Source organism: Histoplasma capsulatum (genome assembly GCF_000150115.1).
Source record: "Histoplasma capsulatum G186AR genomic scaffold supercont2.17, whole genome shotgun sequence".
NCBI classification, from domain to species: Eukaryota; Fungi; Ascomycota; class Eurotiomycetes; order Onygenales; family Ajellomycetaceae; genus Histoplasma; species Histoplasma capsulatum.
In genome coordinates, this window is record NW_025544817.1 from 33,435 (window position 1) to 52,366 (window position 18,932).

Here is an 18,932-nt window from a genome sequence, read left to right on the forward strand (position 1 = left end):
GGACTGAATAAATGGATTCGAAACGAGGATTTACCCGGTTCTTCGAGACTTCTTTCAATATACCATGTGATCATTTCTATTGACGGTTTCCTTTACGTTACATTTGCAAGTTTTGATTTGGCGCTTTCCGAGAGATTGACTAGATCAGGGGGAAAAAAAATAAGTTTATTGACCCCTAGAGCAGAAACGGTACTGGCTGAACTGCCAACTAATCCTCCGCACTCGGCACAAATAAACGCAGAAGGCATGGTCACATATCAAACGAATCCAGGGGATTATAGGAGAAGTTCCAGGAGTGTAGAAGCAAAAAAAGGTGGGAGATAGCATGGGGATGAGATAATTCCTTATTCCCATGCCAGAAACAAAGAGAAACAAAAGGTGCAAGAGTGATCCTTTCAGTCAGCCACCCGTGCGGATAAGAATGCCTCTCTGTTCTTAAAAGTGACATATTGTAATGAGCGCGCCGTGAATTAAAAAAAGGAGAACGGAAGGTAATATAATAATAAGGGGGCAACGACGGAGAGAAAATCTTCAAGAGAATAGTACACAATAATCATAATCAGCAAAGAAACTAGGAGCAATAAGGCATAGGGGTGTTAACGAGAAAGGGACAGCGGGAATTAACAGTAAAAATTAATAGTAAAAAAAAAAAAAAAAAAAAATAGAGCGGAACTGGATGAAATAGAAGAAGAGAGTATGTATGAGAACAGAAACAACCATAAAACGGATATCAGCAAAGATAAAACTGACCTCTTGCTGTAGGATAGAATCATGCAGGTGGTGATATTGATGAAAAAAAGCAGCCGGCAAAAAGCAAAGAAAAGAAAACAGATAAATTCCCCCACTTTAGTTAATCCTTCCTCATTCCCCACCCCGCTGCAAACAAGCAAGGGAGCATAAAATGATAACCCATGAAGAAAATACCACCAAACAGTCACGAAACACAGCAGGATTATAGAAATATCTATGCAAATCAAGATATACAAATATCTATGCAAAAACGCGAAGGATGCCGCTATGAGATGGACAAGGAAAGATAATCATAATGCACAACAAACAAAAAAAAAGATATCGAGGTGGCCGAAAAGCAAATCAAGTCCATAAAACTACGTCCAAACTCCGCAAGAAGCGAGCCAATAAGTTCAAAGCCAAAGATAATTAATTAATTGATGAGAGGGCGGGCGTGTCACGAGAAACCGAGGTTGCGAGCTTTCTGTATTTCATGCTATTTTTCTTCTGTTATTAACGATGGCTCTGCATCTTTGGTGCCGGAGACAACAATTGATGGCGTTTCCGATGGCTGTGGCGAATCATCTGGCGCAGTTGGGCTAATGGGAGAAGTAGTCTGTCCGTCTATTCCTCCTTCAATTCCAGCGGAATCTGGCTCCTTCACCGGCGATAAGGGCCCGTCAGCGTTATCGCCATCCTTGCTCCCGTGAGCCGCTGCTGTCTTCCTCCTTAACCTCCGGTTCCGCCTAGCTTCTTCAGCGCTCTCTCTGCGACGTGCACGATCAGCACCACCTTCTGTGTCGTTCCTAAGCCCCTGAAGCATGCTTGCAGCTCTATCAGCGATGTCTTCACCTTCAGATACTTGTGTTTCTTTGACTGAAGATGCTGATTCATCTGGTTTTGTGCCTGGGCTCAGGAGATCCCGGTTGTTTGCGCTGCTTGCATCATCACCATCACCTTCGGTGCTTCTCTCGGCGGCTTCAGTAGGTAAGTCTGGGACCTTCTGTCCGGATGCAACCCTGACCTGATGTCGTTCCTTTAGTCGCGCACGACGACGGCGATCGCGTTGGTCTCGCGCCTGTGGTGCGGCAGCTCGCAGCTTCTCTAGTAGGGAGTCCATGGCTCCACTGGACGCCGGTGATTGCGAATCGGCATTGTCTACACGGCCATTGAGAGCTGCACCATTGTTTCGTTTCCGTGCCAATGACGCATCCATTCGCCGTCGCGATTCCTCCCAAGCTAAATTCTTTTCCTTCGAATTCTATAGAATGGCAGAGTCGAGCGTCAGATTTTATTATTTAAAGAAATGGCCAGCTTCTGGCCGAGGGGGTTTCGAGGTGGAAGAGCATCAAAAATAAAATCAACAACAGAAAACCAAAAGAAAACCAAATAAACATACCTTCCACTCTGTGACAAACCCGGCCAGTTTGCCGAAGAAGTCCCTTCTTGCATTTTCATCCGAGCTATCTTCGCCGTAGAAGACCATGATATCATCGAATGTCTTCGACATCTCATCAAGGTACAATTGCATCTGTTCGCCCTTGCGTCTGGCATCCTTCATTGACCGTTGAACAACCTGACTGGCCCGGTCTTGTGGGTGGAATTTTTTCGGATCACTCAGAGAGCCAGAATCCAAACTGGCTTGAACATTCTTGATCGTGTTGATATACGACTGTGCTTCAGCACGGAGCTGGTCCACGTTGGCCTTTTGAACAGCGATGACGCCACCAATATCATCAACGAAGCCTTGCCACTCAGGATACTGGTTTCGCACAATCCGTTCTACCAGGTCAGCGAATGTTGATTCGTTCTTATCATCCTTGACCATAGCCAGGCGGGATAGAGAGCTAAGCTTGAATCCAACAGCTTGCTTGTTCGCCGCATTCATGAAATTTCCAATGTCTAAAATTAGACCAAGAACATTCATCAATGATACGGAATCACGCAGAGATTCACAAACACGAACGATTTCCTGCAGCTTGGTGGACAAATCGTCGTAATCCGTCTCGAAGGTGCGAGTTAGCTGAAGAGCGCGCATCCGTGCTTTCCAATAATGGTTAAGCTCAACGGCAGTTTGAAGATAAATTTGATCTTCACGCGTGAGTTCGCTGGGGTCCTGATCTCGATCTGAGGTCGCAGCGTCAGGGCCTGTCCAATCTTTGCGGTAGGGCGCCATTGCCTTTGCAGTGTTGTCTGGAATGCTGCAGAGTTCGTCCTTCTGCAAGAATTCCATCACAACATTATTATCCAAGATATCAGGATCACAGTGGATGATTTTTCGCACAACCTCATCCGCTGAGAGCTCCGAAAACTTAGCCATTGAGATTTGAAACTTATGCATGAGAGAGCTGGGTAGTATTTGCTTCTTGTCTTTCTTTTTACCAGTGCCGGTGCCGAGAGCCTTTGTCTCCTTGGCTTTAAAGAGTCTCTCAACTTCATCCAGAACACCTTTCTTGGCGAGCTCGGTATATTTCTCTTCTTTCGCCTCATGCGTTGGAGTATGCGCTGCCCAGACTGTTACTTGAGGAGAATCAACCTTTTCCCAATGCAGTGCCTTTAACTTCTTTTTCGGTCGGATGAATGGTAACCCAATCGTGGCTGCAGGTGCATCTGCCGCAGGTAGGTACGTCTTTTTCCAGCCGCCCATACTTGCTCCAGGGGGAGGGGGTGGAGGGCCTCCGGGACCTGCGCCTGGAGGGGGTGGAGGAGGCGGTGGTCCACCCATGCCAGGAGGCGGCGGGGGTGGTGGAGGACCGCCAACACCAGGAGGAGGTGGAGGGGGTGGAGGTGGAGGTGGGCCACTTATACCAGGCGGGGGAGGTGGGGGTGGGGGTGGGGGAGGCGGAGGCGCACCGACACCTGGAGGAGGCGGGGGAGGGGGCGGCGGCGGAGGACCAGGAGGAACAGCATCTTCTACCTTAGGCTTCTCGATTGCATCTTTTTCACCATCTTTCTCATCATCACTATCATCAATCTTTTGTACTCTGGACGCGATTTCTCCCAACAATCCCGTTGCCTGTTCAGGGTTCATGCGTGGCCGTTTGATTTCAACTAATCGCGGCCGTTCCACAACACCCTCGTCACCACCATCCTCCTCGCCAAGGTCAGAAAGTTGTTCCTCTTCAACGTCCTTCTTATTAGCGCCCTGGCTTCGTTTCCGGGAAACAGCGCCAAAAGTGCTATTGGTGAAACTGCGTTTGGTTTCCTCGTCGAATCCACCACCAAATCCAACATCGCCATCCATTTGCTCGCGCAACTCACGGAGCCTATCCGATGGTCCACCCTCTTGCCAAACTCTACCCTCAAGCTTGAACTGCGTCTTTGTTCGCTCCAATTGTTTCTCGAGCCGATTCATAAGCTTTTCGCGATCGAGAATGCCATTCATTTGAGTCGGATCAGTGTCACCAAGTTTGTCTAGATTCCCCTTCTGCGCTTTGGAGGCAGCAACTTCCTGTGCATCACGCAGCATGAGATACAATTCGCGAGTCTCCAGCTCATTCCGCTGCAATTCCTGGCCCCGCAGCCGCTGAATTTCAGCTAGTTCCGCTTTCAAGGCCTCATTCTGACGTGACTGGAGATTAATGATATCGGTTTGCTCTTCAATCTGCTTCTGAAGCTTTTTGACTAGCCCATCAGCACCAAGCTCAAGTTGCGCCTTCACCTCGTCTCTCTCAGCAATGGCGGCGTCTGCGATCTGTCGAGCTTCAAGGGACTCATCGAATGCACGCCTCGCCTCTGCGTCCGTATGTAGCTTATCGAGCAAGCTCTGGACTGTAAAATTTAGACTTTGCTTAAGATCCAAATCCGGCAGCCGACGATCCATAGCCACATAACTGAGCATGGCGTCCACGAGCTGGAACATCCTCACGCCGTCCTCCCCCGAGTTCTCTCGGATTAGCAGCAAGTGTTGCATTGCAGAGAGGAAGTAATCCTGTGAACGGCCATCTTTTATTTTAGATGCTATCGCATTCGTAATCTGGACGGGGTCATTCATATCAGTAACCTCCCCCTCGATGCTGTCCTTCATACTGCTATTCTCCCGCTGGAGGAGATCTTCATAATCAATGGCTTCATTTTCCCTATATTTTTCAATCTGTTTGTCGATAGCCTCATACTGGAATTCTTCCATTTTTACCAGCAATCGCTTGATCCCGCAGGAGGTGAACTGCGCCCTGATATGGCAGCGGAGCTGGAGATCACGCTCTGCCGCGTCGACGATCATATTGATTAAGAAAAGGGTATTGAGAGCGTAGTCCATAAGCAAGTTCTCCATGCCAATGCCCCCACTTCGAAATTCCTCGCTGGCGCCGACAAGGCTCCCCATTTTCCCTCGTCCGTCTATAGTGACCTCGACAATGCGCATCCAAGCATCGAAACGACCGGTCTCCCCTCTCGCGCTTTTAACACTGTCCATCGCTTGGAGAACCTTCTGATGGCCCTCGCCCTCGGCCCAATGACACAAAAACGTCAATATTTCACTGACCATTTTGCGCGTGTTAAGACGTGGCGATGTCAGCGAATTGGCGAGTGCGATAATGACTTGTTGACACTCCAGAGCATTGTCGGCGCCATATTTATTATTCATTAATGCCTTGAAGCATTTCGCGATATCATATTCGCGATCGAGATCCCTGTCGCCCGATGCCGGTGTAGCTGGAGCTGGTCCGGAGGCCTTTCGTCGGTTAATTTTGCTGAGAACGTTCGCCAGGGCAACTGGGCCTTGGGCTTCCACAAATGATTGTACCCAGCTGGATCACATCACCGTCAGCATATAAAAGCTATGAATGGAAGCAAAGGGGGGCATCAAGTACCTTATTGGTTGCGTCCGCAAACTGACACTCAGACTTTGTAGTTGTTTCGTGCTAATTGAGTCATCCATTACCTTCTTCACATACCATTCAGGGCTCCCATCTTCGTCTGCTCTCGAGAGAAGACCGGCGGGGCCATCAGGATAGCCATACGTGAGTCGGGAATTTGACTTTTTCTTGTCGCCCTGAGCCTGCGTCAAACGGTCTTGATGCACCAGCGTCCACTTCTTTGAGGCCGGGTATGCCAGCATCTGCCGCTTCGCTTGCTCTGGCAAGTTCTGCCATCCTCTCTTGATCATTAGCTCGTAGAACATCTGGTCAACAATTCTATCATCCTTTGGTTGGCTAAAGTTTCCATCAGAAGCAACCGCCAACGCAAATGCGGAACCCGGAGTCGAGTATTGCGTTTGGGATATGGAGGAGTATCTGGAAGCTGAGTGCGCGGAAGATAGTGGATATCGTTCATTCGACTGGGAGGTGTATGGACGGAGGGATGGGTCATAGGAGGTTTGGGCGGACGAGATGGAGGAGTAAATGCTATTCTGATCTAGGGATGTGCGGGAATTCGTCGACGAATCGGGAGTTGAGTAGGAAGGATAGCCGTTGCCTGGGCCACCCCATTGCTGGTATTTCGTTCCCTTATCCCCCGTATGGCTTGCGGCCATAGTTGTGTTGGAGCTAGGCGGGGGTCTTGGGCCATTTGGATGTGAGGATCCATTCGATGGTTGTTGGCCATTCCACGACGGATATTGGTGCGGGTCAAAGCCCGGTTTATTTAGGTGATGAGGGGAAGGCTCTTTTCGTTGTTGAGGGAGATAGTCAACAGGGATAGGAGATTTGGGGTCTGCTGCCACGCTATCATAAGGGATAGCGGTGATAACACCAGATGACATACCGGGGTGGTCAAAGGGTATGTCCACCGAATGTATGGATTCGTGCTTGGAATGGCGGGAGGAGCGTGATCCAGCCGCGGAGCCGCTGGCCCCAAATACCTCCAAGCCGTTGCCTTCAAACCGAGGATCCGGGGGACGATCTTTATGTAATTTTCTTCCGAAAAATGACTTGCCCGCTGATGACTGTCGAGATTTATCTGAGGAAATAGAAGGAGTAGGCATTTCGACAGATCTTGTAGGGTGCGGTCAAAAGGAAAGCTGCGACATTAAAGCAGGACCTGGGAGTACAAATCCTGCCAGTGAGAACGCCCCCTCTGCAGATTCAACAAGTGTGATGGCGATGTTTATACGTCCATGCGTGTGTATATATGTGGGGTCGTGTTTGTCGGGGTGCAATGTCATGCATGTATCAGCCTCCCGCAACGAGGCTTCCTGGTAACCTTTCGAACTCTTCCTGTCCTTCCTCCGTAATATCGAAACACAGACAACAGATTATCGTCACGCCAACGGGTCATGAAGGACGGGAGTATGGTTTCGGGGACACTAGTGCAGGTACTGATATGGAGGTAGTATCTTCATTCGTATCGACGTCGATGTCATTAAAATCCCGCGAGAGACTAGTATGTTTGGGGCGTTCGCCAAATCACAACAGGTTGGGCAGCTTATTCTCCAACCTAAAACAGGGAGAACCAGGGCACCAACAGGGTCGGACGCAGAAAACAAGAAACTGCGCAGGTGGTGGCTTGCTGTCCGCCCAAAACGCTTTGATCATGGACAAACAGACAGGTTCAATCCTCAGGTTAGGTTATCAGGGGGGTTTCCAAGATCGGGCGCGCCCAGTCCAGGCCAGATGCAGTTAAAGGGAAAGACACGTGATGGGCGTGTCGGCCAGCGAGATAATCCGGCCCCTGTCCGCTCTAGAGCCTCAACCAAGCATTCAGCAACGAATAATAACCTCCGTCGTATCCAGTTCGGCATCAACAAACAGAAGTCAACGGGACCCTACAGGGACCCAGAGGCATGTGCTCATTATCTGTTGCATAGAATTGTTGCTTTTCTTTGTTGTTTCTGCCCTTAGGAATGCGCTGTTGAAACGTATCCCAAACCGCTGCCAAAATCCCACCCGGGAACCTTCCGCATTGACGCTCTGTGGTTTGTGCTCGCTCTGTTGGCTACTACTACGTCCTCTGCGGTATAGTAGCTATCTAGCTATCTATCTCAAGTAAACACATGATTTCGCAATAATGGCGGGTTCGCTGGAAATGGCGAAGGTTCGTTACATACTAATTCTCGGCAAGAAAATGAGAGAGAGAGAGAGAGAGAGAGAGAGAGAGAGAAGAAAAAAGAGATGCAAGAAACAAAAAAAAAAAAACCATCCAGACAATAACCCCGTATCCATAGACTCTCCTAGTCCCCGCCCTAATCTCCCTCGCCGCCTACTTCCTCCTCTTTTTCCTATTAATCCCCTTCATCCGACGCTACCGACAACGATACGCCCAATACCTCCCCCTCCACACCGTCTCCGCTCACGCATCCAGCCTCCGCGAACGTGCCTCCGATGCACTGATGCACTTCCTCCTCCCTTCTTCGTGGCGACAGCGACAAATATTTGGCGCACATAACGACGGGGGCAGCGTCTTTGATGACGAAGAGGGGGAGGATATGGTTGGGTTCGAGATAGATTCCTCGAGACGGGAGGCACTGGAACATGGGCGGAGAAGTGGTGGTGACAACAACCATAACGTCCACAGCAGCATAGATACGGACCGGCGGCTGAGTCGGGATCTTGAGGAAGGGTTTATGGATGATAGTGACGATGAGGATGGGGATGATAGGCGGGCTCGAGTTGGTGGTGGTGGTGGTGGTGGTGGTGGTAGCTGATACTAACGCTATTTTGTTTTAATTTATATATGTTTTATTTTCATATTCATTTCTGGTGACACTCTCTCTGACGCTTGCTTTAGGGTGGGAATAATATCCGCATTTTCGCGATACCCATCTCGCCTACTTTTACATGCTTTGATTGACCTGTTCGAACGGTGTCGATTTTTTTTTTTTTTTTTTTTTGGTCTACTTGGCTTCTAGCCGGCAGCGTTCTTCTTCTTTTTCATGAGACCAGGTGCATTATTAGAGGGCCAAAGATCAACATATCTTCCAAGTCTCGCTGAGCGAATCCAAATACGTTTCATTCTTTTTGAAACAACGAATGTTGGCACACTTGCCTGATAGCTTACAGGATGAAGTTTGTCTCAAATCCGTTCTACTGGCTTCATATTAACCCTCAATTCATGGCCGGAGGCAGGCGGCAAATGGCCACATCATCAAAAGAGTCCAAAAAAAAAAAAAAAGACGACAAAGCAAAACGACAATTATATCAAATTCGAAAAACCTTCCAACCAGGCCATGCCGAGCTGCTGATCAGCCCCACCACCACGACGATCTGAACTGTCGAAAAATAAAATAAAAGTAAATAAAAGTAAAGGAAAGCAGGTCCTCTTGTCCCAGTTCGCCGTCAGGACTTCTGATTCGCAATGATGTTCTCTCTCCCAGGTTCCGATCCATTCGCGTATTATTGAGTATGTATTCGTTCCCGCCTCAGGCACACCCCGATCGAGAAATGGAAAGATCACAAGGCACCATTCTTTGCAAGCTACATCGAGGAGAGCGGAAGGTGCAATCCAATTGGCAATCGAGGAACCTTTGTGGATCCTATTATGCTATCTCAGCTGTATCAGTAGCTCTTGACCTGATGGGCGAAACCGGTTGAGACGGGTGCAGCTTGCCGCCATGGTCGAGACTACGAGTTAGACATAGGAATCTTATATGTGCTAGCAGCTTGTATGGATAAAGGCAGGTTCATCGGTGCACCAAATAAAAGTTGGCGTGGGAGAGGAGGGGAAACCCTTAGCCCAATGGTACTTGATGTCAACATAGGGGATGAATTCGAGTGACTTTACCTGAAAAGGAAAGGTCGCGGGTCTGGAAGTCTGGAAAAGTTTCCCCGCGCGTACCCCGCATTATATAATCGGTTCCCCTCACGCGGCATCAACCGCAGGCTCTCCACTCTCCACTCTCCACAGTCGAACATAGTTTTGCCGACCACGGAAAACCTGATAATTCATTACACGGGACGGCATTGGAGTCGAACTGCCCTGCGTAGCGCCGTTTCCCAACCGGGCATCTCACATCCCACATCCCACATCCCAGCAGAGGCGCAGGCTGCCCGTTGAGAGGAAAGCGGGGGGAGGGGCGAATCAGCATCATGGGGAGCTAACACGATTGTTGGCACAGGATCCATGTATTGCATCGGACGGGGGATAGTATCCTGTCTTGAAGGCGTCTGTGAACCGCTGGGGTTGTTTGCTAAGCTGATTGAGTGATCGATTGGTTGGCTGGTCGGCACGTTCCAAGAACAGGCTGGGTTCACAATTCATGCTTCCCCTCTTTTGAGAGTAAGTCTGTTCTTTTCCACCGGGAGCAGACAGTGTCCATATCCAATCCTCAACTAGGCTCGATGGATGGATCACCCTGTTTCGGAGCAATGGGTCGGACGATCAAACCCCACGTAAGTACTGGAGTAGAGCCCATCGATCCCTGGTACCGGCCCAGACCTCACGGGGGCCCTCGTTGAATTCCTCTCAGACGTTCTGGAGGGTGTGAGAGTGTTACAGGGACGGGGATCGCCGCTGGGCTATAGTTTGTTGAATGCCTGTGGGGAGATAGTTGGATGTCTGACGTGGATAGCGAGGGTTTCTCTGCAAATGCACCCGGGAGGGACGAAATAAAGTGCAGTGCGCCTGATTGCAATTCCTGAAGCATCGTTGCTATATGCGGGGGGAACTAATAATAATTGGATGCTGCAGACTATATAAACTAGGCCATTCTCCCAGATGGCTTCGTTTTCTTTGCTTTTTGTCTCTCTCGTCGCTCCTGCATACAGCATACAGGTATACAGGAAATTAGTAGGCTTCAGGTGTTTTTGCGCTAGATCTTTCTGATACTCCCCGCCCTGTCGATGTCCTCTCACGGATAGAACCTGCAACTTGAACTTCGAAACACTCCCAAGGTATGGGTTTCCCTGACTAAGCACAGTTGCGTCCTCCTTACACATCGGCTCACCAACTATCCCTAACAGCACGGCACCTCATCTTTCTCTATCGAGGCTGGTTGGTGGTATAAAGTGAACAAAAAGGATCACCTTGTCTTTCAAATCTGCCCTGTAGCAGCCACAATGGTATTTTCTCGCTTTTTGCCTCGCCATCTCTCCCGCACTGCGTCCCCCTTGTTTATAGGTCGCGGGTTTCCCCGTAGCTCTTCCGCTCCTTTCCCTGGCTACAATACGCAGTCATACGGGCCATTGTCCCGTTTACCATCATTGATTGGAGCGAGAACGCTAACTGCGAGTCCTAAACTTCAGGGCAAAGTGTTGTTGGTTTTGTACGATGTAAGCTGATTTCCCACGTTACGCTTGCAGTCTTGGCCCGCATCATTGTACCTGAAAGATGTAAACTGTTCATTTCTAATATGATGAATTCAAGGGAGGACGACATGCGAAGGACCAGCCTGGCTTGCTCGGAGCCAGCGAGAATGAGCTGGGATTGAGGAAGTGGCTGGAGGAGAAGGGCCATACCCTTGTAACCACCTCGGACAAAGATGGTGCCAACTCCAAATTCGACCAGGAGCTCGTCGATGCTGAGGTTATCATCACTACTCCGTATGTTGCAAATGCAAACACCGGCTAGCATCGAGCTCTAAATTTCAAGCAAATATGGGCTGTCTAGCCCGCCTTGCTCTATGTCCATATTCGTCTAACCAGAGACCATACTCTAGATTCCACCCAGGATACCTGACTGCAGAGCGCCTGGCTAAAGCTAAGCACCTAAAACTTGCCGTCACGGCCGGTGTTGGGTCTGACCATGTCGACCTGGACGCGGCCAACAAGACAAACGGCGGCGTCACCGTTGCCGAAGTGACGGGATGCAATGTCGTTTCCGTCGCCGAGCATGTCCTCATGACTATCCTTGTCCTCGTCCGCAACTTTGTGCCCGCACACGAGCAAGTTGCGAGCGGAGAATGGGACGTAGCTGCGGTGGCGAAGAACGAGTACGACATTGAGCATAAGGTCGTTGGCACCGTTGGCGTGGGCCGGATTGGCGAGCGCGTTCTGCGAAGACTGAAGCCGTTTGACTGCAAGGAGCTGCTGTACTATGACTACCAACCACTGCCTCCGGCTGTGGAGCAGGAGATCGGATGCCGCCGTGTAGACACTCTTGAGGAAATGCTTGCCCAGTGCGATGTTGTTACGATCAACTGTCCACTTCACGAAAAGACTCGCGGTTTGTTTAACAAGGATCTCATCGCCAAGATGAAGAAGGGTATGCCCAATCCCCCAAAACTACCATGCATAACTTCCAGCAACTAACAGCCCTCACCCCACCCCACCCCACCAGGCTCCTGGCTCGTCAACACCGCCCGCGGCGCCATAGTCGTGAAAGAAGACGTCGCCGATGCCATCAAATCAGGCCACCTGCGCGGCTACGGTGGCGATGTGTGGTTTCCGCAGCCCGCGCCAAAGGACCATCCACTGCGCTACGCGCAGGGGCCCTGGGGTGGCGGGAACGCCATGGTCCCGCACATGTCCGGCAGCTCCATCGATGCGCAGGTGCGCTATGCGGCGGGCACGAAGGCGATTCTCGAGTCGTACTTCTCCGGAAAGTATGATTATAGGCCGGAGGATTTGATTGTGCATGCGGGCGATTATGCCACGAAGTCGTATGGGCAGAGGAAGTAGGGGTGTTTTATGTTGGGGCTTTAGTTTTGAGGGGCTTTACACAGGGGGCAGATGTGGAGGGTGATGCTGTCCGGGTCCCCTCTCCTTCTTTCTGTTGAACAACTAGTTGAGTTAACTAACTCATGTCATGATACGCGACGTAAGAAGTTGAAAGGGGAGGAAAAATAACATAAAATACAGCTATCCTACTTCAATCAATGTACTGCACGAGGCTGTGCTGTAACGTACCTACCCATCTTGTATGTTATCTCTCCTGGTCGTTTATGTATAGTTATAACGTTCCACCGGTTCGATTTGATTTCCCGGAAGTTTTCATTTCCACATGTGCGATATCTTGTTAACAAAAAAAAAAAAAAAAAAAAAAAAAGGAAAAACTAATACCTCACTCATCACAGCCATCCTTATTGACTAGTACCATTGGCCTCAGCCAAGTGCTTCGAAAGCCCTAGACCAATTAGTTACAGCTCAAGCCCAGACTTTTGCTCGTAACCGTCCCCTTCATGCCTATATTGTGTTTTACGCCGCCTATAGAAACTACTGTTAGTAGTCGATAGGTGGTCGACCAACTTTGTGGATAAATAAAAATTTCGAACGAAGTCATCGCAGCAAGATTCCTCTTGCAATTTTTTAACAGAGTCATTCTATTTATTCTGGAAAAGAGACAGGTGGGGGGCCCAACTGTGTCTATCTATCACCTTATATTTTCTTCTCTCATCCTTCACGTTTTGAAAGGAACGTGGTTCATAAACCAACAACTGCACGGAAGAAAGTTGTCATCTTGAACTTTCCGTGGTGACCTTCAAGACATGTTCGACTCTCGCAAAAATCAGCAGCGCTTGTCAATGTTCCAGGTAGGGCGTAGACCTCTCTACGCAGTTAGTTAAATCAGACGAGGGACAACTCGTATTATCGTCGGGGAAAACATATCCACTTTTTGAATTCTGCAAACGCTGACTCGCTGGCACGGAGTACAGCCATGATATCGCCCGACTTGGCTAGCAATTCCAAGAAGACATACCCAGCCTGACAAGAGCATTCCCGCCGGTGATATATCCCCGAACCGGATGTATCTCGACCTTGGCTTGTTGTATACGGTGAATGGGGGCTAGGCGAAGCTTTACAACAATGACACAATTGCACTGGGTTGCGCTTGAATTTCCGCGGCGAGAGAATTGCGTATAAAAGCGCTGCGATTATATTACGATAAGGTTGCCCCCAAATTCCCGGCGGGCTATTGTCCCCAGTTTAAAAGGGACGCATATTTGAAAAAGAATATCGTCAGCATGGATGACTATTGGTCCACACCATCTTCAACTTCCTTCACATATCCTCGACAAACTGCCAGAAGGTATAACATATATGAACCCCTGCCTGCCCTCTCCATCTTTTCAAAAACCCCCCGGATCAGCATGGCAAACATTTCTACATCTAACAACATAAAAACCACACAGATGCAGAGACAAGTTTGGCCGCAGTCACTACTGTCCCGACAAAGACATCCTTGGGCCACTCGTAGGTGTGTTCATCGGATTATTGGTGTTGATTGTGTGCGTGTTGCTGGCCTTCTCCTTGAACCCCAATTCGTTAACTTCCTATATATATACATTTTGCCCTTCGCGATGTCCGCGCTGACATTACGCACACCCCACGTAGATGCTTGGGATGCTTTGTGCGTCGTAAGAGGAGGAAAGTCATGGAAACCGACACCTCTCCCTCCGCTGTCGAAGTAGATCAACCGCCACCAGCGTATACACCGCGAGAGCCGAATTCGGATACGGGCCAATCGCAGCAAAGCAATATGGAGATGCAGAGGCCAGCGAACTTATATCGTAGTGGTACATCCTGGTAGGGGCGTGTCTGGTTGGGGATGATTTACGATGAGTTACTTTGCAACTTTTTTTTGGGAGGGGGTTTTGCAGTCTGTGATTTTAGTTTTGTGGACACATGCGGAAATTGATACCCACTACTGTTGGATGGATGTTTTCATGATGGAAAGGATGGGACAGGCGGACATACAAGATGGGAGGCGTAAACATATTGTATATAACCTCGAAGGCTTAATGAATCCGGTTTCAATATAGACCTTGTCATCGCTCGCCCTCGCCCTTCCAGATTATACTAAAAATACGTGGGACGGTAAGTTGGTTGTGGAAGCTATAGCTTCAGCTTCGCCGCACGGGATTAGCTACGAGTACATTGAAGCAATCGTGGTAATTAATATCTTGCTAGCCGCTCACCCCTTGCAATGGTTGTTCAGTCTTCAGGTCAAGCCCTAACCTTTAGATATATTGCACCATTTTTCCCTTCTCTCACCTCACAGTGGAAAACATCTCTTCACATACACAGTATAGAATGTTCACCAATGAGCTTGCGATCCTGGTAACCAATCTTCAAACCTTTCGCTTGCTGCTTCTATTTGTGTTGTGTGGAATTTACATGTCTATATTTCTGACGTTCGAGTCCGATCAACCAGTTAACTAGAGGCTGACTGGGGAAGCTTTCCGATTCAAGCTAAGAGCCAACCGTAACTTCACACAGCTTCGGTTTCATCCAGCATGAACTTTCGAACAATTCTGCCTTACCAAGAACTTTGCCGTCCGCCCGCATAGGCAATGGAGTATTCTTCAGGGCACCAGAGGATCCATTCTGGTTTTCACCATTCCCAGCATGTCGAGTGTGGCTAGATCGAGGTTTCGCGGGCTACCTCGCTTAGATCCTGTTGGCTGGATTTGCCCCTGACAAAGTCCTCCTTTGGTATATTTTGGAATGATTGCTCTCCTGGGAGGACTGGCGCTGAAACTGTGAATGCTTGAGAAAATGTCATTGATCGCCATGGTGTCCAAAGCCTCCGCGCCCTCCGGAGTGGCTGATATCCGCCATGTTGGAGAAGAGCTGTCATATCCCCCTCGTACTCGATGTGTCCACTTCTGTTCCCTATTTTTTACGGATTTCCCTTTATCTCACTATGATCAGGAAGGGCAGGATTCCTCCTGAAATATATTCCATGACAGACCACTGTCCTGAGAAGGCTGTGGCAATCTCACCCCGCAATTTTGATTGAATTTCCCCTAACTGAGCCCGCACTGTTCCATTTCATTTCTCGTTCTTAATGCTGCCTACCTTTCTTCTTTACTCTCTCTTGCCTTGCGTCGTCACGACTGCACACATTTTGTGGTATCCATATTTGATTTAAATCTCTCTCTCTCACGGTCTTAGGCTCGCACCGATCCCTTGGCATGGGCCAGCCAGTATATTCCGGCGATGAACACCATCAGTTTAGACATGGGTTCAGAGAAGGGTTTGGAAATGCGATGAACCAATTCAGCAATGGAACCCATTCTGGCAGAGGGCATGGGAGAGGCAATATTGCGGCTAGCCACTTGGTTACCCTCATATTCTTGAAACTAAATCTTCAAAATCGCTCCTCTATCATCATAACAGCCGCATTCAGCGTGACTGCCTCGACTTTCGTGATATTGAGCGTTATGTACGGTAGCTGGAAGTTGTCAAGAAGAATTTATCGACCGCATACGAGGTTAGCAACTCTAATGCCCAACCCCCTCCCTATAAATTCATTATACTTACACTGTTATTTAGGAGACGATTCGACTTTTTACGTCATGTCCCCCCCGCCAATACCCTTCCCCTAATGCTTTCGCTTGCGTCTATTTTGCAAAGTTCGATATTGATAGGCGTTCAGAGCACTGGGCTCGAACAGTCATTTGCGAACGGATGCTTAGTTTCGTCACAAATTACTTGGACAGGTAACTATTGTTGTTCCGGAAGGGCGTTCACACATGGCTAATTCTCTGCATTGAAGCCGTGTGGATTATCGGCTACGTCGTTTTAGCCTTTACTTCGGACGCAGTATACCGGAGTTTCAGATCCCCTCAATTTGCGGCTACACGGCGTTGGAATTCCCTTATTTGCTGGGCGATTGTAGCTTTCATGCTTCTTTTGACATGGATACCTTCGAAAATCAGGGAGCAGAAAAGGGACAGGTGTTTGGCAACTCTGTTACACTGGGCTATGCTCTGGTCTGATATCGGTCTGGCGTTGACAATAAGTCTGATCGTCTTAATGGTCGTGAATGGGACCATTTTATCAATGAGACTAAGAAGAACTGCGCAGCTTGACGTGAAGGATAGGATTGCCGCAAGTAGTATTGTGTATTACCTGGCTGGCACCGTCATCCTCTTTGTAAGTGCTCAAAAGGGTTTCGTTCCTCATAATTTTCGACCGATTTTGCTGACGACATAAAGACTCTCGTCCTCCCTTTCTGGGTACAGGGTGCATTTTTGCACAGAGCGAGCAGTTCTTCGCTGGTGATGGGTTCCATAGCTTTGAATCTATTTGGTGTAGTTTATGCATTTATTTACCTTCTCCTCCGCGCAAATGGAAGGAACATGATGATCGGCCCAGGAGACTCCGCATGGTCGAAAGATCTTTCAAACGGGTTCGGTTCAACAGAACTTGCTCTGGCAACACAAGTCAACCAACCTATTGTTGCTGAGAAATGGCACGAATCGTACCTTGAGAAAACAAACCATCTCTCTAGCGACGAGGATGACCTCAAAGACGAGCAGCTACCGAAAACGAGGAGTCTTAAACGCCTTCCATTCAACCCAATCTCTATACCACGCCCACCCGCCCTACATTCCCGAAAACCGTCTAGCTATTCTCTTTTCCCCACCAGAGATTCCCCCCGTATCACAAAGCCATCCGTTCTAAACTTCCATGATAGTCGCGAAGACATGTTAGCTCCGCCTCGACCATCTTATATCCGTCATCGACGCCTCTCCTCCGAAGTTAGTGCAGCCACAGTTCAAATAGGTCTTAGGTTGAGCAACATTGCGATGCCGGCCCACTTTCAAAGCCACAACTCGTCAACAATAAGTTTAGGAATTTCTCCGACTCCAACAGAAGAAACGTCCATTTATCCGTCTGCTGAAAACCACACTCCAAGATCCCCGCGTTTTAAAGATTCACATATGAACCTAAAACCCTTAGCTAACCTGCTAACCACTCCTTCTATAAGCCGAAGTGGTGGTTACCTTAATAGAATATCACCCTTGAGGCAAAATCCACCAGGATTGGAAATTGACCCTCCAAATTCTCGCCGATTAAGTCCCATAAGGAAAATACGTGCCCAACCAACCGGCATGGAAGTTGACCTTCCACCCACCCCACTAGTGGTTTTGAAGGGTGACAGAAATACCCCAAATGAGACGTCATCTCCTTTGGCTCAATCTACCTCAATGTATCCGACTCCAACCCAATCTTCCTGGCCACTTCCCAGCCCCTTATCCCTTCTACCAAACAAAACCTTCAAGCAACCTGCTCATTGGATTTAATGTGCGTTTAACGAAGTCACGAACACCATCCATCCGTTGGCACAATCCAAATCATGGGCGAAGTATGAAATCTCTAACTAGGTATCCTGCAATTCCTTCATCGGCACAACCGGATTGCCCACCCGTTGACCTTACCTTGCCGGACGCGTCTAAAACGGACTGGTCTTTCCGGACCATGCCACATGTTCTACATCCGTGATGTCGTCTCCCCTACTCACTAGCGGACCGCCATTTGCGTGGGTTCGTCTTTACTAGGGAAGCACTGCAGACTTTAACTATTTATCCTATTGACTTATCTTCAGCCCTTTTGTTTGGCGGGTGATCAGTTCAAACGTTTCCGTGAATAGGAGACGGCAACGACATATCTCAAGTGGACATTATCACCATACTTTCGTTTTCCCTATGTCTCTGCCTTGTGTCCCTTTGTGAACGTATGTATTTTTTAACACCTCACCCGCACTCCTTTCGCCTTTTGCACCATCCAGAGTTACGAGTCATTCGTGTGAGATACCGAACCCACTGGCAAAATACCCCCTTCCCTTACGTATGCACATGTACAAAACCCTCTAGTCGTTTGCTTCCCTCATGTATTATGTATCATAGAATAAATCCCCTATGCTCATGACTTTATCTATTGCCCTTCGCGATTTACCCCACTGAAACCCCCCCCCCCCCCCCCGTTGTCCTCGTATCTCGTGTGAACTTTCAATCCTTGAACCCAACTCCTATGTTCTCCTACAACCCTGAGGTGGAAAATGAAATTGACAGGCGCAGGTAGTGAGAAAGGGGCTACAATTGTTTTAATATTGCCTTAGTGAATTTGTCACAAGGAAGTGGTGTACGTTCGGTTTTCGGATTCCTTATAGTTTTATTAGCCGACCTGCCTGTTAGGATTTTCCAGTTACCCGATTCCCGGAGAATGCAAAGTGTAACATAAATAGTATAGTTTGTTTCTCTCTGCAATTCACCAGCCATCTGGCAATTATTAACACGGATACCGGATTAGCATTCAATCGTGTCTTATACTACACCTCATATCTACAAATGGGTGTTTCATTATGTGGAGGGAAAGTGAAAGAGGCAAGAGAAAAAAACGTACCCGTAAAATCAAGTTTCTTCACGCAGGACCATGTTGATTCGAAACAGGCCCCCTCCCTCAAGCGTAACTTTCTTTCATGTCCGCTCCCAAATTTCGGCATATGACAACTACTCCGCTCATCTCCCCCGTTGGGTGGTGGTTCTGCGTCGCGGAACACAGACGTAGCCTGGAATTTATGGGTTTAGTGCGCAGCGCACCCAGTCTCGAGCGTTGATTTGTTAGAGTGGATTTCGCCCGTAGTGGTGAAAGAGGAAGAAA

At 48.7% G+C, this 18,932-nt stretch overlaps 6 protein-coding genes across 6 annotated transcripts; 5 read left to right on the plus strand and 1 right to left on the minus strand.

Moving 5' to 3' along the window:
- Positions 1-816: 816 nt before the first annotated feature.
- On the minus strand, positions 817-6,652 carry HCBG_08638 (cytokinesis protein SepA/Bni1; the record flags this gene model as incomplete). The annotated part of the gene is made up of 3 exons (XM_045435687.1): positions 817-1,990; positions 2,129-5,477; positions 5,541-6,652. 3 exons carry the CDS (start codon positions 6,650-6,652, stop codon positions 1,226-1,228), a joined length of 5,226 nt encoding a protein of 1,741 aa, XP_045283479.1.
- A 182-nt stretch (positions 6,653-6,834) lies between these two features.
- Positions 6,835-7,290, plus strand: HCBG_08639 (uncharacterized protein; the record flags this gene model as incomplete). Its single annotated transcript, XM_045435688.1, has 2 exons — positions 6,835-7,050; positions 7,114-7,290. The coding sequence occupies 2 exons, from the start codon at positions 6,835-6,837 to the stop codon at positions 7,288-7,290; spliced, it is 393 nt and encodes a 130-aa protein (XP_045283480.1).
- Positions 7,291-7,540: 250 nt separating this feature from the next.
- Positions 7,541-8,311, plus strand: HCBG_08640 (uncharacterized protein; the record flags this gene model as incomplete). Its single annotated transcript, XM_045435689.1, has 2 exons — positions 7,541-7,701; positions 7,832-8,311. The coding sequence occupies 2 exons, from the start codon at positions 7,675-7,677 to the stop codon at positions 8,309-8,311; spliced, it is 507 nt and encodes a 168-aa protein (XP_045283481.1).
- A 697-nt stretch (positions 8,312-9,008) lies between these two features.
- Positions 9,009-9,660, plus strand: HCBG_08641 (uncharacterized protein; the record flags this gene model as incomplete). Its single annotated transcript, XM_045435690.1, has 2 exons — positions 9,009-9,192; positions 9,401-9,660. The coding sequence occupies 2 exons, from the start codon at positions 9,009-9,011 to the stop codon at positions 9,658-9,660; spliced, it is 444 nt and encodes a 147-aa protein (XP_045283482.1).
- Positions 9,661-9,971: 311 nt separating this feature from the next.
- On the plus strand, positions 9,972-12,221 carry HCBG_08642 (formate dehydrogenase-III; the record flags this gene model as incomplete). Its single annotated transcript, XM_045435691.1, has 7 exons — positions 9,972-9,995; positions 10,308-10,328; positions 10,566-10,664; positions 10,905-10,934; positions 10,969-11,144; positions 11,261-11,805; positions 11,881-12,221. The coding sequence occupies 7 exons, from the start codon at positions 9,972-9,974 to the stop codon at positions 12,219-12,221; spliced, it is 1,236 nt and encodes a 411-aa protein (XP_045283483.1).
- Positions 12,222-15,457: 3,236 nt separating this feature from the next.
- On the plus strand, positions 15,458-17,575 carry HCBG_08643 (uncharacterized protein; the record flags this gene model as incomplete). Its single annotated transcript, XM_045435692.1, has 3 exons — positions 15,458-15,756; positions 16,205-16,421; positions 16,484-17,575. The coding sequence occupies 3 exons, from the start codon at positions 15,458-15,460 to the stop codon at positions 17,573-17,575; spliced, it is 1,608 nt and encodes a 535-aa protein (XP_045283484.1).
- Positions 17,576-18,932: the final 1,357 nt, after the last annotated feature.